This window comes from Panthera uncia (genome assembly GCF_023721935.1).
Source record: "Panthera uncia isolate 11264 chromosome B3 unlocalized genomic scaffold, Puncia_PCG_1.0 HiC_scaffold_1, whole genome shotgun sequence".
NCBI lineage: Eukaryota > Metazoa > Chordata > Mammalia > Carnivora > Felidae > Panthera > Panthera uncia.
Window position 1 is genome coordinate 77706529 of NW_026057582.1, and position 24231 is coordinate 77730759.

The window sequence follows — 24231 nt, forward strand, 5'->3', positions numbered from 1 at the left end:
CAAAAATAAACATTAAAAAAAAAAAAGAGTTATTAAATCTTCTTATGAAGATTCAATAATCTTCCAAGTTAATCAACTTCTAAGTTAAAGCCAAGTTTGTTTCATTTTAGAGATCCATAATGAGCTAAACATAATTTCTCCCAAGAGTTAAGGACAATAGGAAGATAACAGAGCACAGTTAAAAGTCTGGTTTGAGGGGCGCCTGGATGGCTAGTTGGTTAAGTGTCTGACTTCGGCTCAGGTCATGATCGCTCGGTTTGTGGGTTTGAGCCCCGTGTCGGGCTCTGTGCTGACAAGCTCGGAGCCTGGAGCCTGCTTCAGATTCTGTGTCTCCCTCTCTCTCTGCCCCTCCCCTGCTCACGGTCTGTCTCTGTCTCTCAATAATAAATAAACGTTAAAAAAATTTTTTTTTTAAATAAAAAAATAAAAGTTAGGTTTGAATCCTATCTCTGCTGCTTACTTGCTATTTGACCTAGACAAATGACTTAACAATTCTGTGTCTCAGTGACCTTATACCTAAAATGGTACCTACTCCTCACACGAATGAAAGTCTTGAGGATTATTTACATACTTAGCAGAGTGCCTACCACGTGGTACAAACGTATTACTACATTTTCAAAAATGTGTATTAGCTGAGTGCCAAAGAATATTACTAATTTCATAAATTTTAAACACACAAAAAGGTTTCTAACTCATACCTTTGATGTCACATATGAACATTTACTGATATGACTGATGGGATACCAGTTTTATGTTCTACTTTAAGAAAACTTTATGATCTAGGAAAAATGTTTAAGTTATGAAAAATATAAATTTTGGGACGCCTGGGTGGCTCAGTTGGTTAAGTGTCCAACTTCGGCTCAGGTCATGATTTCATGGCTCATGAGTTCAAGCCCCATGTCCGAATCTGTGCTTCCCTCTCTCTCTCTGCCCCTCCCCCGCTCATGCTCTGCCTCTCCAAAACAAAAATAAAAACCATTAAATTAATAAATATTAATTTTGCTCCCAAAATAGATGATCAATAATTATAGCGAAGTGACTTAACGATACTAACTGCTGGAGAGAAGCATTAGTTTTAGTTGTCAACAAAGCGAGCGGTGCAACAAGTTACATTATTTAAGATAGTGCAAAATGATTAAAAACACAAAGAAAATTAAAATTCAGTTTTCTTTCCATGTTGACTTACCTAAGTGGTCCAAAAAACTTGACCAAAGATTCCCGAGTATCTACTTCTGCCACATTTGAGAGTGCAAAATCATAGAGTTCAGGGAAATGTGCAAAGGCAGCTCTCTAGAAAACGGGAAAAACAAAAACAAAACTCAAGAACTAATGTCTGCATATTAACAATAAACTACAATTTATATACTATATAATAAAAATATCAAAAAATATATTAATGCACTTCTGTTTCTTATATGCTTCTCATATGTGACCTCTGCCTTATTTAGCCAGAAGCATTCAATACAATGGGGGAAAACCAGAATTATTCTAGCAGGAACGCAAAAACAAAGAGTCAATGTTCAATTTTTTATTTCTAAGTTGTATTTTGAACATACATGAAACAGCCAATGAAGCTACCTTCACTGACAGGAAGGGAGAGAAATAAAATACCTGAAGAGATAGCTTGAGGGAGAAGCCAAAAGTACAGTGTGTTTGTGCTTTGTTTTACTTAGGAACTCTGGAAAGAAAGGACTTCACAGGGTTAACACCCCCAGCCGACATGGGGTAAGCCACAAGAAAACAGAAATAGTAGCACTACAGTGACCGGGTAAGAGTGTATGTGATAACATCCCTAGTCTTCTCAATGCCCATGTGGCACAGAGAAATCCGGAAGTTTTCATGTGCCCCACAGTGGGATGACATAAAAACCTGCCAAAGTTACTGGTGAGCATGCCATAGGGTTACTACAGGCAATGGTGAAATGACCCTGCAACCCAAGCCTGAGAGTGAACTGTTGAAGCTAGGAAACGAATGGGAGTCAGCTCTCTGGAGGACTCCAGCATCACCAAGAGCAAGAGTGTGGCCTCGTCAGCAAGGAGATAGCCAAGCTCCTCAGGAATCATCATGCCATGCCTGTGCCAAAAGAGCAGACCACAAGCCGCGCCAGCTGTGGTTACTTCAAGGGCAGAAGCAGAAGGACAAAAACACCAATGCTCTGAGCAAAGCAAGAAAAGACATGTTAAGCTGTGCAGGTCACTCTTCTTCCAAAACAATGAGGCTATCTCAATGCTTCCATATACCCAGATGCCATTTGGGGAAAGAAGAGGGAGAGCAGAGAGTCCCTGAGAGATAGTGGAATTGATTATGAAAGACATTTTGAACTTAAGTTTGACTCTTTCCCCAAAGAGACTGAAACAGAAAGCACTGAATTTCTCCAAAGTGACAAATAAAAGCTTCTTTCTACCACCAGGAAGGGCAAGAGCAAGAGGAAATCAAGAACAGAAAACAAAGGTACTCTGTTGACACAGCTGAGCTGTACTGGCCAATTTCGGTCCCATTACGTGTGTTTATCTTTAAAATTTATAAAACGCTCACACATACTTTGTCGGTACATTGGGAATACTCTTTCATAAATAAAACTGGTAAGTATATGCACCAAATTGGCCCAGTAATTAATCAAACATTTCTGAGTGTCAAATATCAGTATCTTGAGTCTCAAGATTGAAGACTATGAAGAAAGCCATTTTTTTCCCCATGAATTCATTAGAAATAGTAATATTTTAAAAGTTATATTTAAAAAAATTTTTAAAGTAATATTTTAAAAGTAATATTTTAGAAACTTACTTAAAAAATAAATAAAATATTTAAATAAAATATTTAAAAGTAATATTTTTTAAAAATTTAAAAATTAGCATTATTTTAAGTATTTAAAAATTTTAAAAGTAATATTTTAAAAGTTCAAGATGAAACACTATTAAATTAGTAGTTTTTTATACCTGTACTACATGAAACTACATTATTTATGAACCAACTTGATGGGAGCAGAAGCACAGGCTATACTGCATTTCAGTCACCTGGAGAGAAGTGATTCTGTCATAGTGAATTGTGGTCATCTCATTCTCTGTCAGAGCGTTCCCAGTCTGGTCGTTAATTTCAAAACCAGTATAGAACTTAAGCATGTCCAAAAGCTGAAAGGATACATTTACATTAATAAACTGTGTGAACATAAGAACAAGAAACCACAAACAAAAACTACTTATTATAAAGATTAAGTAAGTCTGTATACCTTCTCCGAGGTGCTGGAAAACTCTGGAATGTAAACACTGCAACAAACACTTCAGAACATATCCAAACATGTTTTATTTGTGTGAGGAAAAAGTATGTTTCTTGTGAATAAATTGTTAAGAGTCTATTTCATATACACGGTCTACTTCTACAGAGAGGAACTTAAATTGAAATCCCACTACTGAACGGACATTAAGGATTTAATCAAAGGAAGCCAAACACTTAAATGGAAAAAAACAAAGTACACCACTGCCAATTTATGGAACTACACCACTAGAGGGAACTCCTGAGGTCCTTTACTTAGGTAGGCCACTTAATACAGAATTTTCTGAATGAGGGTTTTGGAATTCATAATTGGAGATATTCTTCTCTGTGTGCTGCTACTATTAGGGAAATGCAGCAAGGTGAGGAAAGCTAAGATATTTATTCCTCTCATCAGTCTCCACAGCCATTAAGCCCTTTCTTTGGCTTAGTTCCTGCTGCTATAATGAAGGCCTGTTTTCCCCAGAGACACAGTCTACTGGCTACATTTACCCCAAATCTTCATCATTATTGATTCTAACCTATGGCAGAACAGATACTAGAATTTTAGTATGTTTTAATGTATGTGGCAAATCACTGGATAGAAATTTAGTAAGAGAATGAGAAAAAATATAGATACAAGATAAAAGAATTCTTAAAAGAATATATAAGCACACAAAAATTATATCTCCAACTATGATCTCATTGAAAGGCAAGTATTAGGAGTTTGGTAGAAGACTTTCCTGAAGAGGTGATGCGAAATAGGAAATGTGAAACACTATTACTTCTTTCTACTCAAGGTAGCAAATGAAGTGCACTGCCATGCTCTCAACGGTTTTGGTCACCACCATCTTATGGAAAGACAGCCATGAGGAGGGCCTAGTTCTCTTGAAATTAATGCTCATCATCTACTGTATTCCACAGTGGTTACTAACATAAAATATATGAGTATGTGGGACTGCACTGCCAAAATCCTAATTTAGTCCAATAATAAAATCACATATGATTAATCAAAGCTCTTCATTCATTTGTTTTCTATACTAAGATTTGATTTTACTTTAAAATGACTAATTGGGAATTTACATTACTTAATTCAATATTTAGTAAAATTTCCTTTATATCACCACTGGCACTCTTGGTTGCATGGCAGAAAAAGAATCAATTTAGAAATGAAAATATGTTCAGATATATCAATGCTCACCTGGGAAAAAAGATGCCCATCCTCTTCTCTATGAACAAGATTGGAAAGGTAACAGTGAACCAAAAGGTGGGAGTCATCCAGAATGGTATTAAACCAGCGCCTTGTGGGGAGGAGGGCCTAAAAAAAATAAATACCATGGCAATAAATCTGCATGTTCTCTGCAGCTAGAGGTAAACTCTACTGATTCTTCACTCAGAAGTGTCAATCATGTACAAAGTACCCTCTAGTCTCCCAAAAGACACTGTGCACAAAGCAAAGGGTCTGGTCCATGTGTAAATAGGCGCAGTGGCAATGTTTATAAATAAAATACGACATTAGAAGAAATTTCACAGATAGGAAAGCCAGTAGTTTTCAAACAAAATCTTCTATGAAATCTCAATATATTTTGGGTATAGATTTAAAAATGGTGCTACTAGGGGCACTTGTACCCCAATGTTTATAGCAGCACTCTCAACAATAGCCAAATTATGGAAAGAGCCTAAATGTCCATCAACTGATGAATGGATAAAGAAATTGTGGTTTATATACACAATGGAATACTACATGGCAATGAGAAAGAATGAAATATGGCCTTTTGTAGCAACGTGGATGGAACTGGAGAGTGTGATGCTAAGTGAAATAAGCCATACAGAGAAAGACAGATACCATATGGTTTCACTCTTATGTGGATCCTGAGAAACTTAACAGAAACCCATGGGGGAGGGGAAGGAAAAAAAAAAAAAAAAGAGGTTAGAGTGGGAGAGAGCCAAAGCATAAGAGACTGTTAAAAACTGAGAACAAACTGAGGGTTGATGGAGGGTGGGAGGGAGGGGAGGGTGGGTGATGGGTATTGAGGAGGGCACCTTTTGGGGTGAGCACTGGGTGTTGTATGGAAACCAATCTGATGATAAATTTCATATATTGAAAAAAAATTTAAAAAAAAATGGTGCTACTCTGAGAGAAAAGGGACTGGGGACCCCTATATGGAGACTTCGTCCTCCATTTCCTCTTACCACATCGTCCTCTGACAGTCAGCAAGACAATGCTGAGACACTGTGATCATCAGTTTGAAAACCACTAATCTAATCAAATATCCTCATTTTATAGATGAGGTTATTGAGATCCTCAGAGGCTATAAATTAGTTACTGGCAGAATGAGAATCTGAATGAAGATCTCATGCATGGCTGCAAGTCCAATACTCTAATACGTATGTCAAGAAACTACCTTCTCTCTCCAGATAAGAAATGAACACAAAGGATTTTCTTTCAATTTCCTGCATTAAAGAGGGAAAGGAAATGAACTCAGTCTGAATTATACCAACTCTGCATCTGAACTCTCTGTCAAAATCTTGCACCTAGTATTATGAAATCTTCTTCAAGGATCTTAATTTAAAAAATTGACAATAGCAGCTATATCTTTCTTCACCAACAATATTAGGCACATTTAGAAAAGTGAGATTAAAGAGATGCCCATAAATCCACAATTTCAGCCACTATTAAAAACTCCATGATGGGGTATTAAAATATGATAGAAAATAAATTGCCACTGCTGGACCCATATTTAATAACTATACTACATGTTTTTTTCTACAAATAGCAGCCATCTGACAGTTATTTGAAAACTTAAAGAGCCAACTGCATTTTACTTTTGTTTCCCTGTTACACATAGAAACAGGTAAAATCTAAGGCCTGTCGGAGGTAATGAAGAAATATTTCACATATTTCACAATCATATGCTTAACCTTATCCACCGTAATGATGATGTAACAGGAAAGTCACTGCAAATTTCTTACCTCCAGATCAATCATAAGTTCAATGAATCTTTCACAGTAATGAACTTTGTCCATAGTGACAGGTTCTGGACATAACAGACAGAACATGTTAAAATTTCCTTACTTAGAATCTACTAAGAACTTATCAAACTCAACACCCAAAAAACAAATAATCCAGTGAATAAATGGGCAAAAGACATGAACAGACACTTCTCCAAAGAAGACATCCAGATGGCCAACTGATACACAAAAAAATGCTCAACATCACTCATCATCAGGGAAATACAAATCAAAACCACACTGAGATACCACCTCACACCTGTCAGAATGGCTAACATTAACAACTCATAGATGTGGAGAACAAACTGAGGGTTGCTGGAGGGATTGTGGGAGGGGGGATGGGCTAAATGGGTAAGGGGCATTAAGGAATCTACTCCTGAAATCACTGTTTCACTATATGCTAACTAATTTAGATGTAAATTAAAAAAAAAAAATAATAAAAATACTAATATTAAGTAAGTGACTTAGATTATCAGTATATGACAAGTTTTTCTATACACTTAGGCTGGGAGTAACATTATGCCTCAAATCAGGTATAGCTGATGTATAGCATTAGTATCTATTCCTCACTAAATTATAGGTATGATTTTCAGTTGTAAAATATTACTTGGAAGGTTGGCATTTATAAGTAATTCTGTTCTACTGTAGTGTAAACAAAGCAACAATCTCTGATGCAAAAATATAAATATGGTATATCTACAGAACTGTTCTTAGATTATATCCCATTTAGGAAATAAAATATTAACAAATGATACACCTTACATAGTATATATACACCTTTATTAAGTAAAAAGTATTCTATGTAGAGCTTGCAAACCCAACATAATGTAATTAGCCCCTCTGGATATACAAGCGTATCTCCCTCCCTCTGTCTCTCTGTCTCTCTGTCTCTCTCTCTCACACACACACACACACACACACACACACACAAATACAGTATAATCATGGCATATTTTTATGCCATGTACATAGTCTACATAGTATATATTTGTATTTGTTTCATCAATAAATAGGGGCCACATTGGAGGGAATATCTTTCCCATTTTGCCTGATAGCTTGTTATCTCAAAAATCACTGTCTCCTGTCCAATCAGTATTTGATGCTGTCTAAAAACACTATTCAGTACCACAGGATAAATGCCATGTGGGTCTGTGACTGACTTGTTCAACATTGTACCCTAGCACCTTGTTCAGGATCTAGGTCTTGCAAGCAAACTCAAAAAAGATTTGCTAAGTAAATGAATATTTCAATAACCATATAAAAAGAGAGGAGAGAGGGAGAGGCGGAGGGAGAGAAAGAGAGAATCTTAAGCAGGCTTCACATTCAGCACAGAGCCTAATGCAGAGCTCAATCCCATGGATGACCCGAACCGAAATCAAGCGTCAGACACTCAACCAACAGAGCTTACCCAGGCACCCCAAAATATGTGAATTTTTAACGCAGTCATAATACTCAGACTGGTCATATATATGAAAAGGGGAGTGCAGGTACATTGTCTTTATGATTTAAAACTGTTCTAGGAGCAGTTTTTAGATTAGAGGCTAGTCAATACTATAGGAGCATCTAAACCACAACTTCACAAATAAGCTGAGAGGAAGAAGATAGTTACCAGAAGGTGGCACTGATTTCAACACAGAGATAAACTTCTGGATGAGTTGTGAAAGGAATCTTCTTTCTTGGTAGGCTCTAAAATCAGAGAACAATGTTGACCAAATTGTTTTTGAAAAATAATTATTTCAAAAGTAAAATTTAAATGCTGAACAAGCTTTTCTTACACTATTCAAATGTTCACTTCTCTCTGAAATTAGGATCATAATTTGAACACACACCTGCTTCTTTGTATGTATACACAAGACTATGTAAAGAAAAGAAGAGCCTCATTACCGGCCTAAATGAGCCAGCAAAGAAAACACCACTTTCTCTTACCATGTTACTGTGAAGGTTTTCACTTGAGATTTAAAGGTCAGAACTTGAAATTTTCAAAATTTCATTTACAGTCTGCCCTTAACATTCAAAATTTAACGTTTAAGTATACAGTTAAAACAAGCAATTTTATACTTTAGTATATTTTAAGTATTATATATAATAGAGTATTACAATGTCTAAAACTTAAATGCTGGTTTAAAGAACAACTTTCTACTCATTACTAATTTAAGATGCACTGTGTACCAGTCAATCAACAAACATTCACCAGGTATTGGACAGCTGTAAATGATTATGCCAGTCCTGGGGGAAATACAAAGGAGGGGAATGACTACATGACCGGAAACAAGTCATATAACATGACGATAAGCAGTAACACAAATCAACATGTAATTACTAAAACTGGCTGACATTAAATGAGCACTTACTGTGTCAGGATCTGAGCTGTGTTAAGTGCTTCACTCGAATAATCTCATTAAATGCTGACAACAGTCCCATTAAACAGGTACTACGGTTCCAATAGGTTCCAACTGAAGAACCTATTCTTTCTTAAAAAATTTTTTTTTTCAACGTTTTTTATTTATTTTTGGGACAGAGAGAGACAGAGCATGAACGGGGGAGGGGCAGAGAGAGAGGGAGACACAGAATCGGAAACAGGCTCCAGGCTCCGAGCCATCAGCCCAGAGCCTGACGCGGGGCTCGAACTCACGGACTGCGAGATCGTGACCTGGCTGAAGTCGGACGCTTAACCGACTGCGCCACCCAGGCGCCCCAAGAACCTATTCTTTCAACAACTACACATGTATTTTTTTAAAAAATGTTTTAATTTTTATTTTTGAGAGAGAGAGACAGAGAGAAACGGAGCACAAGTGAGGGAGAGGCAGAGACAGAGGGAGACAAAGAACCTGAAGCAGTCCCCAGGCTCTAAGCTGTCAGCACAGGGCCCAACATGGGGCTCAAACCCACCAACTGCGAGATCATGACCTGAATTCAGATGACCTTAACCAACTGAGTCACCTGATGCCCCTCAACAACTACACATATTTTAACTATTATACCAACAGCTGGAGTTTCAATAAAAAACACACAGCGTGGTTTGAAGTTCAGAAGAAAGCACAGTGGCTTGAAGTAGTTGGTCCAGAAGTGTTTGGAAGGTTAGCCTTCAATAAAGTGGAGTGGAGGGGAAAGGGTACTTAGGGAAGGAATGTTGAAGAAACAATCAATACCCAGGGATTTGGGGGAGTCACAAACAAAACAGCTGGAGGTTTCTGAATGCCACTGCAAGGAGTTTAGAGCTTCTCCTCTAAGAAGGAAACCACTGTAAGCTTGTGAACAGGCAAAGCTTGTGAATATGGGAAAACCACAAAATTTTCTATGAAGATGGCTAGTTAGACTCGTTGTGGGAAAGCTGGAAGAAACATCAAATAGGAATTCATTGTAATGCTTTAGTCAAGAGGCTCTGGAGGCTTGAATTAAGATGACAGCAGTGTGAACAGGCAAAAGAGAGGAAGGACAAAAGATCAACAGGATTGGCTGACTGGATATAAATTGCTGGCCAAAGGACTGGAATATTCCAAGCCCAATTTCTGAAAGAATTAAGAGAAACTGGCCAGAAAATTAACTTTAGGAGGGAAAACAATGAATGTTACTTAAGCGAAACTGGAGTTCATGGCAAACAGAAGTACAGCTAACCCTTGAACAACACAGGTTTGAAATGTATAGGTCCACTCACATGCAGATTTTTTCAATAAATACAGCACAGTACTGGAAATATATCTTCTCTTCCTTATGATTTTCTTAATAATATTTTCTATTCTCTAAGCTTAATTTACTATAAGAGTACAGTATATGATATACAAAATATACAAAATACGTGTTCACCAACTGTTATCAGTAAGGTTTCTGGTCAACAGAGGACTATTAACAGTTAGGTTTTTGGGAAGTCACGAGTTACATGAGGACTTGTGACTGTATGAGAGGGTGGCCAGTGCCCCTAATCCCTGCCCTGTTCAAGGGTCAACTGTATACAGCAAAGAATTATTCAAAGACAGGGCCAGAGAGATTTATGATTAAATCATGTTGAGGTAACAGGAAGAGTAGGTTTAAGAAAAAATAGTCAAGTAATGCAGATGCCATGCGATTAATCTAATCAAGAGGCTGCTGGGTGGGAAGACACCATGAATAATGAGACTAGAGTTGGAAATTAAAGAAGGAATTTTCCTACCCTGTCCCTAATATTTTCTCCTCGTGGCTCTCACTCCCACCCACCCAAACTCATTTTTCTGACATGTAGCTTTTCTTAGTTCTTCCTGTTTTCAGTAACCACCAGCACAACTCCAGGTTCCATTTCTTTTTGTCCTCAACCCTCTTTTCATGGTTTATGTATCTCACTAAATAATCTCATCCATACTCATGAATTTAATTACCAGCTACACATGTATAGAGTACTCTCCAGAGTGGATCAAACAATAAGAAAGAACCAGAAAGTCATCATAGGTCCAAGGGAAGGGAGTCTTCAGCCTATATACATATGCAGAAAAAAAGCAGTGAATGGAAAAGAGCAATAAAAGATGGAGACACGGGGTGCCTGGGTGGCTCAGTTGGTTAAGTGCCCAACTTAGGCTCAGGTCATGATCTCACAGCTCGTGGGTTCGAGCCCCACGTCGGACTCTGTGCTGACAGCTCAGAGCCTGGAGCCTGCTTTGGATTCTGTGTCTCCCTCTCCCTCTGCTCCTCCCTCACTCATGCTCTGTCTCTCTCTCTCAGAAATAAACATTAAAAAAAAAAAAAGATTTTAAAGATGGAGACAGTGCAAGGGGTATTGCTGCACTAGTCACCGAGTTGGCCTCACAGAGAGAGAGAGAGAGAGAGAGAGAGAGAGAGAGAGAGAGAGAAAAGCCTCTTTAAGAGTATGTGGATCCTTCCCGTTTCCTACTAATAGCACTTTGTGTGGTGAAATAAATACTTGCTATCAGACTTCCCCAACTCATAATAAATACTACTATTAAAAGAAACCATAATCCTCACCTGCTTTTTTAATCCTTATACTTGACTTATCTTTCTCCCTAACATGTATCACCATCTAATACACTATATAATTGATCTTTTTTTGGTGCTATCTGCCCCCAACTAGAATGTAAGCTCCACAGAATAGGAACTACTTCCATTTCATTCTCTATTATGTCCCCTATACCTAGAAGAGCACCTGGCAAAATGATAAACATTCACTATTTGTTGAATGAATGAATAAATGAATGAACAAATGAATGATGGCTGGAGTGTATAAAAGTCACTATTAAGAGTAAGGGAGTGAGAAAAAGAAAGAAAAGTTGATTGATAGCTTGAAGATTGTGCAGAAAATTGAAAAACATCCATGACAGACAAACTACAGTCAAGAGGCAGGGAGAGGATCAATGATATACTTATCACTGGAGCAGAGAGAAGAGAAAGAAAAACATGGTAATGTTGTTGTTTCCCCTTTAGACCTTTATGAAAAATATTCCTACAACGGTAAAAGCACTTCTTATTTATTTAGTTCAGCCTATATAAAGGAAACAACAAACCAATCAACATCATCTAGGACTTACAACCAAAATAATCAACCAATGTGGAACAAAATTTTGGCAACATACTGTTCTCTTGCTTCTGGATCCATCTTTTCATCATTCTTTTTAATCAAGTTCCAAAATTTTCTTAGCTTAGGGGTCTTTTTTAATTCTAATTCCAATCGTGCCTGAAAGAATGATGTGATATTAAATCACCAGTAACCTCAAAGTTTACAAAGGTAAATATTAGATCAACTATCAGCTAGTTTTCTAATGTGTGCATACAATATAAAGCAATGGGATAAAACCTGACAGCAACATGACAAAACCTGAAAACTAAGAAACTAACAACTCTAATTTTAAAAAAACTATTTAATTCTAACAATTGTTACTAATAATGTAAAAAAAAAAAAGAAACTGCCTTTTCTTATGAAGGTCATAAGCTCAATAATCAATTAAATTTCTTATTTCTAAAATGAAGGATTTAAATTTGAAAAATATGAGCATTAACACTTATTAGTAAAATCACTGAAGTTTGAAAAATGAGTCTAAAACAATGAACATAGAAACAGCTGTCACAAGCAGACAAGGAAATGTCCATATGACTACATTCTTTCTAATGGCACTTATCAGTTAACTTAGCATTAAATAATTAGCTTAGCACTAATTATTTATATATGCCTGTTTTCATCACCATCAGCCGGTACCTATGAATGAACTTGCATATTTGGCTCTATGCAAAAACCCATATGCAGGAAATGGTATTTTGAATAAAGTACTATACTAAAATTTGACAGTTATAACTTTACTCCCCAAGATCAGTTAATTGGGTTTTGATAAAGGCACATATTATCCAATAAGTATTTGATGAAAAAAAGGAAGTCATTAAACATAATCCAGACCTTCTCCTATAGCTATATGTACATTCTAATCTAAGAAAATAAAATATTCTAGTCTATATTTAGTCTCATCCAAAGGCACACGCAGAAATAATCACCATAGTTTGCTAAATTTATCCCCCTTCTTTATGAACTCCATAGATATTATCTTATTTTACCTTATAATACTGACATGAGGTGAAATCTACTAGCTTGCAGATACATAAAAACTTTAAAACTGAAAAAAACTGCATCCATGACAAATTAATGCATAATAAATACATTTTCTAAACAGGAAAAGGGGTTTTTGGCCACCATTTTATACCTATGTTAAAGCTACAAAGTCTAAAACCACATTTTCCACTTGTAACACACATACGCCTAAGTTTCTGAAGATACTTACCGGCTGTAAGCCCATCCACATTGGGAGGGAGATAAGCTGCTGTACTTGACTCCGTATCAAGTCTACTTCCTGTTTAAGGCACAAAGAAAACAAATTTATACACACATCAGTATTTTAACTTAAATCTTTACATAAGGAAATACTGTCTTGTTAAGTCCCAGGGTGAAAACATGTCACCAATACTTTCAAATTAATGATATTTTAATATTAAGAAGCTTAATACTTTTCAAAAAAGATACAATCTTCACCATTTACAGATTCTGTATTTGCGAGTTCATCTATTCACAAATATGTATTTGTAACCCCAAATTCAATACGCCTAGTGCTGTCCAAGGGCGGCACAGATCAGTGAAAAATGCTAAGTTGCCCAACATGCAGTGGTTACAGGCTTGAGGTATTCAGCTGGGGATGAACAAGGTAATGATCCGTCTTCTTGTTTCAGCTCTCATACTATAAGGAAGCATCCTTTTCTGTGTGTCTGTTCAGTGCTACCTTTCTCACATTTTTATGGTTTTTGTTGGTGATTTTGCTATTGTAAAGCACATGGTTGAAGTGCTGGTTAGTGTTCCTGTGTGCAAGAAGGCTGTGATGTGTCTTATACAGAAAATAAGTGTATTACAGAAGGCTCATTCATACTTAAGTTATAGTGTTTCTGGCCATGAGTTCCATGTCAATAAAGCAACAATATATATTACATAAGGTGTCTTTAAACAGAAACACATAAAACAAGATTATGTACTGATAGAATGATGAAATGTTGTGACATTGGCTTGTAGGCACCCAACCCTTTATTCTCCCTAGGAGCAATGGTTCAATTTTAGCTAATTCAGTGTCGGCAGCTGCCTCACAGACCTAACTACCACAAATAATAAGTACTGATGGCATGTTGAAAAAAATAAAGTATTTCAATACTAAACAAGTTTTTCAGTTAACTAAACCAAGTACCAAACTACTAATACTAATTTCATCTTGTTTTTGCTTAATTTCTGATAATCATGTCTATATTTACATTGACGTTGTTTAATCAATGTTAGAGGTAATAGTGGCATCCACTGGGGGCATAAATCTTTTTTTTAATGCCTTTACAAGATTCATTTGAGGCAGGACCTAGAACAAGCAATAACTACCCATCTATCAACATTCAGTCTTCAGGATAATTAATTCTCCTGCATGGGTCTAATGCACTCTCAGCTCAGCAGTACTTATTTTTAAATAAATAGGTATAGACCTTCAGATAACCACAGCAGAGTAGTGCAAATGAAATATTAATTACTGTAAATATTTAATTCTTTAGAAGGATGAAAACTGCACCTAATTGAGTGAACTCAAATTAGAACTCTCCTTCTTGCCTGCCAGCCATGAAGCAGGACGAAAAAGTAATAAAGGTAGTTTTTGTGTGCAACTTACGGCACAGATCTCATTATGCAAAGTTCATAAAAACCAGATTCTTTGCTGCTCTATCTTTGGAGAATTTCCGCTCCTATTACCATTTTTCTTAAGAAAAAAGGAGAGATCCAGTACAAATCTATTTTAAAAAGTGAATGGATCTTCTGAAATGTTTTTATTGAGAAGTGGCTAAAATTAAGCTTTTGGCATTATCCATATTCCCCACTACCATTGGATGAAGAGTTGGCTACAGAGGTAATATCTCATTTATGTTCAACTTAAAAAAAAAACTAAAATAAAAAATAAAACCACCACCAAGAAAATCTGAGTTTCCTCCAAAGATAAAGTAAAATTACCAAACTATTGAAGCAATGATCAAGAAAAAGCAGTAAGACCGTCTGTTCATGGAGTGAAAATTCACCATCAGTTTCAGCTAATGCTGCTTTCAAGATACACTTAAAAAAAAATGGGAAGTGATCTGGCTTCTTCTTAAAAGTCTGAAAAGAGAAAGAATAAAAATTTAATTTGAAATGGCTTGCAAGCCCTCTCTTTTCTCCCTTAAAAAAAATTGGTCATTCTTTAGAAGTCTTTAACAAAAGCAAATAATTGCAAAAAAGACTATTTGCTTATTTATAATTAATAGTAGCAAGTCAAATACAGGTTTCTGGCAAGATCATGAAAGAGTTGCAGAAAATTTCACCTAATAAAATAATGGGGTTTTTTTTTCTTGTTTTTTAAAAATATTTTTATTTTTTCATTTTTTTTTTTTAAAGGAATCTCCACACCAAACAGGGAGCTCGAACTCAGGACTCCAAGATTAAGAGTCACATGCTCTACTGCCTGAGTCAGCCTGGTGCCCCTAAAATAATGGCTTTAATTCCTTTATTTTTTTTCTTTTATGGATTATGTTCATATTTAGCTTAGTCTTTGTTTTCTAAGAATCTGAAATGTTTTAATTCTTATGACTTAAAGCAAGAAAAACAACATCTTTAGCAAAAGTTAGTTTCCCACTGATGACTCTCAACGACAGCCTCTCCTGCTTTGTATTAGCTCTTTACTTTCAACATGAAAGTAATATTTTAAAAAAGTAAATTAGGTAAATACATTCAGGTTTTCACTGAACTATGCCCCCCATCTAGTTACTTCCACATCCCTCTTCTTTCATAGAGAAGTGCTCCAAATGTGTGGTATACACTAGTTGTTTTCATGTACTTCTCTACAAGCTTCCACCCCAGCACTCCCCTGAATCTTTATCGCTATCAAAGACAATGGAATCTTACCAGCCCCCTACCCTAGCCCTCTACAATGTGCTGAGGGTTCCTCTTCTCTTGCTGCATACACAGCACTATTCTAGGGTTCTAATCCCATTCTTCTTTTCTCCCTCCCATGACTTCAAAGACCACACACTAATGATTCCAAATATATATCTTCAGTCCAGATTACTCTCATTAACCCTAGATCCCAAGATTCCTCTGCCTACTAGACAATTTCATCTAGATAACTGAAAGGCAATCTAAATTCAGGAAGTACAAAACTCAATTCAACAATTTTGTACCCTTCAGAGTATTTCTCAACCCTCTATGATTACCTATCTTGGTAAACGGCAGAATCATCTATTATACTCAGTTGCCCAACCCTGGAAAATTATTGAAAATAACACCCTTCCCTAATACTAATTATTCAGCTATGAAATGCAGCCAATTCTACTTTCTAGAAAATCTGTGTGTAACCTCTTTTCTTAATCTGTATTTCTCTTTTTCAAGCCCTAGTCACCAAAATGGTCATTTTAACATGCAAACTGATCAGGTCATTGTTTAGCTCAAAAAAAAATCTTCCTTCTCCCTTCCTATAGTAGCTTGAATAAACTTCAAGAAATATCCAAGACCTTTCAATAGTACACAAAGCACAGTTTACTTTGGGCTCTCATCTGCCCAAAGATGGCACTTATTTAATGAATATTCGAGAGAAGGGTCTATGGGTTTATCTTAAAGAATCTAACATTTTCTTAATTCAGAGACCATTGCCACAAAAAGATGACAATTACCCATGCCTTTTTTTTATTTAAAAGAGTTGATGAGCTGACAATTTTATGGCAGCCAAAGAAAACCTAGACTTTGGATCTCTACTGAGCAAGCCTCTATTACACTAGCACAAAGAAAAAATGTCTATTAGAAATTTCTAAAAGGGAAAGCAGACTCTAAATCAGGGATAAAGAGAAAACTGAAATTACAATATAAACATCTGTCTTTACATTGGCAACATTACTGTACGTAAAACTACAAATATATACTCCCTGTTGTGAAAAAGGACACTGAAAAATATTATCCTATTTGAGCACTATTTGTGCTAATAATACAAACTTCATGTTAATCTCAGGCAAAAGTCTTTATAATCCATGCCATTCTTCATATCAAGCACAAAACAAAAATAATTTCACTTTCATAATTTTTCAGTTCATAGTAAATTAGTTTGAACAATGTATTGAAACCAAAAAACAAATAGCATTTTTCATATATCCATTTTTTTGTCAACGTTACTTTATTATTGGGTGAAGTTTTGTTCTAAAAGTATTATTTGGGGGCATCTGGGTGGCTCAGCAGTTAAGTGTCTGACTCTTGATTTCAGCTCTGATCATGATCTCAGGGTTCATGAGTTCGAGCCCCATGGAGGGCTTTGTGCTGATAGTGTGCAGAGACAACTGGGAATTCTCTCTCTCTCTCTGTCCTCCCCCCACTCGCTTTCTTTCTCTCTTTCTCAAAATAAATAAACCTAGAAAATAAATATATAAAAGCATTCTTTATTATCAGTAAAAAGTTCTGCTACTCTTTAATCGCTTAAAGTGAGCACAGTATGAAAGCTACAAAGTAATTTAAATCTGTTACCTCCCATGCAGGGACATTTTCTCTGAATTTCTCATTCACCATACAGCAGATTGACATTAAATAGGCCTTGCTGGACACCTCTGGAGAATAATTCATCCAGAGGTAATTTTCAAGATACTGGCTGTGAAGAGTAAAAAAGCACAGAATATTTCATTAGTTATCACCACTCACTATATGTCACTCGCCTGGAAAAGCGTTAATTATCTAAAACTTTCTGAAACTTTTTAAAAAACTATGTAACTTGAGAATCCTTCACAAATTTACCTATAATCTAGGTCACTACCTGCTACAAACTTATATACAGCAATTGCAGCTTTGTAGAATGAGAGTTTACACTTTCAAGGCAGGAAGACAGCAAAGATTACTAACGTATGTAATTATCACCCTCAGAACACTGGATATTCCCTAAGTCTCTCTGTGAAGTAAAAAGCCAAAATGATATAATGGGCAGGTTCAGCACATAAATGTATCTAAGACCTTAATACTACCTCATACAAAGACCAACTGACTTCTAGAAACTAAAGAGATTTAACAATCAAAAAGAAGCTAATTTTAATACCTAATTTACTAGGTATATTCAACATAAGTCAATTTACAAGGTAACTAGCATTTTCCTCTTAAAATACCAAAATTCTTATTTTAAGACCGTGGTGAAAATATTCCTCAAGAAATTTAAGTATTTCTAATTTCTAAAATACAACTTAAGTCTTTTTTTTTTTTTTTTTAATCATTCAGGGTAGTTATAAACGTCAATTTTTGTACAGGGGTTAAAATACCCTCAAGCACTAAAAAAAAGCAAGGTGTTTTATTCCCACTTTAAATCACTCCGCATGCATGCTGCAATCACTCACATATGTGTGTACGTATGTATGCACACATGCAACCATGCACGCACACCCACCCATAGTTAAGTGTTTATACTCCTCTACAGCACTGTAATTTTTCTACTTCCTCTTATGCTTACATCAGTATTTCCACAGGTCTATCTTTAGCAATACTTAGTTTATTTAGAAGAATCTTGAAAACTGAGTAAGTGGAATTTTACCTGAAATAATGGTCAAGAGGCTCCAAGTAAGATACCTGAGTGCTCTTTCATAAATAATATGCACAAAGTTTCATTTCATTCCTCTCTTACAAGTATAAATTCCTTTTTCCTGAATTATACCCTTCAGAACGTCTGTCAACAAGTCTGTTAGTGTTAATCTATCTGTCTGAAATTTCTTTATTTCATGATAGTTTAGCTGGTTATACAATTGTTTCTGGGTTGTTGGTGATTTTTTTCTTGTATTAGTCTCATTCTATTCCATTCTCTATTACTACAACTGAGAAATCTACAATCTATGCGTTCTTTATGTTTTTTTTCCCCTCTAGCATACGGTAAGATCTTCATTCCATCTTTGCCACTCTTCAGTTGCTCTATTCAGAATTTACTGTACTTCCTGAATCTAAGACTCACATATTTCAACTGTAGAAAATTCTCAACCACCATCTCTTCTAAATTGCTACTCCTCTTTTCTAAATCTCTTCTGAAATTGATTGGACTTTCTAATTTTAGCCTTTGTATCTCTAAATTTCCGTTTATATTGTCATCCCTATTTCTCTTTGCTATTATCTAATTAATTTCCTGTATTCCAATTCACTAATTTCCCTCTTACCTGTGTCTAATCTGCCACAGGCCTATGTTGTTTTATTGTGCGTTGTTTTATTCATTGCAGATGTCGCATTTTTCAAATTGAACGTTTGTGGCAATGCTGCACTGAGCAAGTCTATTAGCACCATTTTTTCCAACAGTATTTGTTAACTTTGTGTCTGTCATGTTTTGGTAGTAAGATTTACCAAAAAACTGACAACAGGATATTTCAAACTTTTTCATTATTGTTATATTTGTTATGGTAATCCATGATTAGTAATTATGACTTGTTGAAAACTCAGATGTTTAGCATTTTTTAATAGTAAGGTATTTTTAAATTAAGGCATGTAAATTTTTTTAGACATAATGGCACTGCACACTTAATAGACTACAATATAGGTACTATAAATATAACTTTCATATGCACTAGGAAACCAAAAAATACATCTGCCTTGGTTTATTGCAGTGGTCTGGAAATGCCCCTGCAATATCTCCAAGGTATGCCTGCATTTAATTTGTCCATTGAATTTTTAAATCTCAAACGTTTTTACTTCCATTTTCTCCAAATCTACCCATTTTTAGCATCTTGTTCCATGTTCACATATTCAATTTCTTCTTTTATACTTATAGTAACTTTAAACATACTATTTGGTGGTATATATAAATTATTTAATTATCTCAGGTCCTGGGTGGGCAGGGTGGAGAACGAATTCTGTTCTTTCAACTTGCTTATAGTTGATTCTTATCCTAATGTGCTTTGTAATTGGGAGTTTGAACTCACCTTTACCAGGGTTTTATCTATGGGAATTTTTGTGCAATACAGTTGGAATACATAAGTGTATATTTGTTTCTGCCACATGCCTCAGAGATATCACTGGCTTGCCACAGTTTTTAACAGTAATGTTTTATTTTGGGAGTTAACTAACAGCAAACTCCAAACCCATTCTTTACATTTTCAGATGAGGAATCGAGGCTATGAGAGTAAATGATTTGCTCAAGATGATACAGGTATGTGGGTGGGAGGATGGGTGAAATAGATGATGGGGATTTAGGAGTGCACTTGTCATGATGAGCACAGAGTTGGAACTGATGAATCACTATATCGTACACCTGAATCTAATGTAACACTGTATATTAACTATAGTAGAATAATAATAATAAAAAAGGTATACTCCATCTTTAACTTCGTCTTTAAACTCACCTAAATTCCAAGAGCATTATCTTTCTGATGGCAAACCTAAAAGTGTAAAAGTAAAAATAAAAGTGTTTAAACAGAAAATACAAACATTTCAGAGTTACTGATGCAGATGCATTTTGGAATCTTGTGTTAATATTGACTCACACAGCAGAATAATCATATTTTAATATGCATTGAGAAAAGCTAAATTTGCTTTTATATTTTTTCTTTGTATTTCGTCAGGGTATTTTATTTTATTTTTAAAACTTTTTTTCTTTAATGTTTATTGCTTTTTGAGAGATAGAGACAGAGTGTGAGCAGTGGAAGGGCAGAGAGAGAGGGAGATACAGAATCCAAAGCAGGCTCCAGGCTCTGAGCTGTCAGCACAGAGCCTGATGTTGGGCTCGAACCCATGAAATGTGAGATCATGACCTGCCCCGAAGTTGGAAGCTTAACTGACTAAGCCACCCAGGTGCCCCCCATTTTATTTTTAAAACCAGAAATTACTTAAGTGAAATCTTTTTCATTTTTTTTTAATGTTTGTTTATTTTTGAGAGAGACAGAGACAGAATGTGAGTGGGTTAGGAGCAGAGAGAGAGAGAGAGAGAGATACAGAATCTGAAGCAGGCTTCAGGCTCTGAGCTATCAGCACAGAGCCTGACGTGGGGCTCGAACTCACGAGCTATGAGATCATGACCTGAGCCAAAGTTGGATGCTCAACTGACTGAGCCACTCAGGCACCCCTACTTAAGTGAAATCTTATCCTACTCATATAACAAACACAACAAGCACCACAACACACTGAAATATAACATATAAGTTAAAAAGGCAACTAATTTTTTTTAAAGTTTATTTTTGAGGGACAGAGAGAGGGAGACACAGAAGCAGACTCCAGAATAAGGCAAATAATTATAATGAAAACACAGATGTTCATCATTATTCATAACACTGGATCACAACTGCCAAAACCTAACCTATCTTAATTTCTTAGCATTGACCAACATTCTTTTTTTAAGCTTATTTAGAGAAAGAGAGAGAGAGAGAGAGCATGTGCGTGCCAGAGCATGAGCAGGAGAGGGGCAGAGAGAGGGAGACAGAGAATCCCAAGCAGCCTCCACACTCAGTGGGACTCAAACCCACCAACCATGAGATCACTACCTGAGCCAAATAGTCAGATCCTCAACTGAGCCACCCAGGCATCCTACCTGAAAGTCATGCCCTCCTGAAAGTACAAGAGACACATGTATCTATATCACAAACACAGGAATCAGATTTTTCAAAGGTTTCATAAGTTTTGACATTAAGTCTACAAAATTAGAAAATTGTGGAAGGAACAACAGGTTTTGGCTAGGATGAGGAGAAAGGGAAACTCTTTTGCACTGTTGATAGGAATGCAAAGTGGTGCAGCCACTCTGGAAAACAATGTGGAGGTTCCTCAAAAAATTATAACCCAGCAAATGCACTACTAGGAATTTATCCAAAGGACACAAAAATGCTGATTTGAAGGGGCACATGCACCCCAATGTTTATAGCAGCGCTATCAACAATAGCCAAAGTATGTTAAGAGCCCAAATGTCCATCGACTGATCAATGGATAAAGATGTGGTATGTATATGTATGTGTGTGTGTGTGTGTGTGTGTGTGTGTGTGTAGCGCGCGCGCGCGCGCACACACACACACACACACACACACAAAACACGGAATATTACTCAGCAATGAAAAATAATGAAAATTTGCCATTTGAAACAACGTGGATACAACTAGCAGGTACTATGCTAAGTGAAATAAGTCAGAGAAAGATATCGTATGATTTCACTCATATGTGGAATTTGAGAAACTCCACAGATGAACACAGGGGAAGGGAAGTGAAAAATAAGATAAAAACAGAGAAGGAGACAAACCATAGGAGACTCTTAAATACAGAGAATAAACTGAGGGTTGCTGGAGGGGATGTAAGTGGGAAGACGAGTTAAATGGGTGATGGGCATTAGGGAGGGCACTTTTCAGAATGAGCACTGGGTATCATATGTAAGAGATGAATCACTGGGTTCTACTCCTGAAGTCAACACTGTTCGTTAACTAACTTGAATTTAATTAAAAAAAAAAAAGAAAAGAAAATTGTGGAAGGAATATTAGCTCTCTTTACTGTCTATTTTTAATACAAGTATTGTACTTCATGCATAAATGATGCTGTAGCTACCAGGTAACTCTCCAAAGGCTGGTTCAAATGTCCACTAATTTAGTTTTATCATTTTGTATACTGGAAATAAAGCAGTCAGACCAGAACACTGCCACTAGATAATATTCTCCAGCTTAGAAAGTTAAATGTCTATGCATTACGAATTTATAATACGCCAGGAGACCATTATCCTGTCAAAATCCTGTTCCACTGACTTCTGATCTCTTAAATAGTTTCACTAAGCAAGTAGTGTCACAGAACTTTAGTGAGAATAAAATGCAGGTTTTTATTGTGCAAAAAAGCACAAAGATACAACACTGGCAAGGTACTGGCCTCTACAGCCAGCCAGGTCACTGAGTGGATACAACATCTTGTGTGTCAGACACACTAGGTCTCCTTCCTTCCAGCTGCAGACATTTCACTTTAATAGCATGCTGGAGAACAGAATTCACTCAGTGCCCACTATGCACAAAACTGCATGCTTCATTTCGTCAGCCAAATAGGACCTCATGATGAAAGAGAGAAAAAATACCAGCACATGAGACAGAAGACAGTATTCTGGTCATGATTCAGTGTTACCCTGACAACATCTTTTAAACACTCTGGGACCCAGTTTCCTCATACTCAAAAGAGGCAAAGTGGCCCATTTATTTCTGGATGACTAGACAAGAAAAAAAGAAGTCATGGGTCAAGATAAAACAAAAACACTCTGAAAAACACTCAATTTCTCTTCTAGCAATTTCGGCCATACTCATTAAATTTGGAGTTTTATGCTTCTGCCAATAAGTTTTGCTATTGTAATTGCCCACTGCTTCTTCTCTTGGGATATGGTTGTGTGAAAACATGAAGTCTAAGGTTGTGGCAGCCCCCTTGCAACCATACAGGGAAAGCCAAAAAAAAAACCACACCTGTGAAAAGGCTGATGAAGGCCCTCACGTGAACTTCTGAACTACCCATTTCCAGATTTATTATAAAGTAGATGATTAAGGGGTGTCTGGGTGGCTCCGTCGGTTAAGCGTCCAACTTTGGCTCAGGTCATGATCTCATGGTCTGTGAGTTTGAGGGCCGCATGGGGCTCTGTGCTGATGGCTCAGAGCCTGGAGCCTGCTTCGGATTCTGTGTCTCCATTTCTCTCTGCCCCTCCCCTGTTCATGCTCTGTCTCGCTCTGTCTCAAAAATAAATAAACATTAAAAAAATAAAAAATAAAAAATAAAGTAGATGATTAAAAAAAACAAATAATAGTGAACAAAAGAGGTCAGCCACAAAAGAGTGTATGCCATGTGGTTCCATTTATTCAAAACAACCAAAACTACAGTGTTCATGTTTCCATACTTACATTTTACAGTGTTAAAGCAAAAGGCTATGAAAAGGCCTCTGGGATGCTGACAAATGTTGGCTTTTATTAACTTGGTATGAATGATAATAATTCAGAAGGCCATACATTTCTGTTTTATGCTCTTTTCTGTGTTAAATTTCATAGTAAAGGAGTTTAAACATTTTTTAAGTCTTTTTTTTTCTTTATTTAAGTAATCTCTGCACCATGTGGGGCTCAAACTGATAACCCCAAAATCAAGAGTTGCATGCTCTTCTGATTAAGTCAGCCGGGCCCTCTGGGGTTTAAATATTTTAAATGAAAACAAATATAAACATGGGCAAAAGTAAACTACACAATAACTCACTTTTTTCCTGCACAAAACACACTTAGATGTACTCATAACAGAATTAACAGCCATAACCAAAGTGTACTGGTGAGGGGAGTTCTAAAAGGCAACAGACCCTGTACTACTTAAGAACATAGTACTGGAAAAGAGTCAAAGAACCAGGATTTAATACCTGGCTCTTCCTCTAAGTGAGAAACATTTTGAGCTAGCTACTTAACCTCTCTCTGTACTGCAGTTTACTCATCAATAAAATGAGGATAATAACAGTGAGTAGCACAGGGTTATAGTGAGGAAAAATGACCTACTAT

At 36.3% G+C, this 24231-nt stretch overlaps 1 protein-coding gene across 2 annotated transcripts in view; it reads right to left on the reverse strand.

The window, feature by feature from the left end:
- AQR (aquarius intron-binding spliceosomal factor) overlaps positions 1-24231 on the reverse strand; it is a 98718-nt gene that overhangs the window by 63770 nt on the left and 10717 nt on the right. For both annotated transcript variants that reach the window (XM_049613287.1, XM_049613288.1), the window contains exons 4-13: positions 20107-20142; positions 17276-17396; positions 14750-14890; positions 13008-13076; positions 11814-11914; positions 7868-7944; positions 6220-6284; positions 4448-4564; positions 3015-3128; positions 1187-1290 (exon numbers count right to left, since the gene is read on the reverse strand). In XM_049613287.1, the coding sequence (XP_049469244.1) occupies positions 1187-1290; positions 3015-3128; positions 4448-4564; positions 6220-6284; positions 7868-7944; positions 11814-11914; positions 13008-13076; positions 14750-14890; positions 17276-17396; positions 20107-20142 (945 nt within the window). The remainder of the gene's footprint in view (positions 1-1186; positions 1291-3014; positions 3129-4447; positions 4565-6219; positions 6285-7867; positions 7945-11813; positions 11915-13007; positions 13077-14749; positions 14891-17275; positions 17397-20106; positions 20143-24231) is intronic.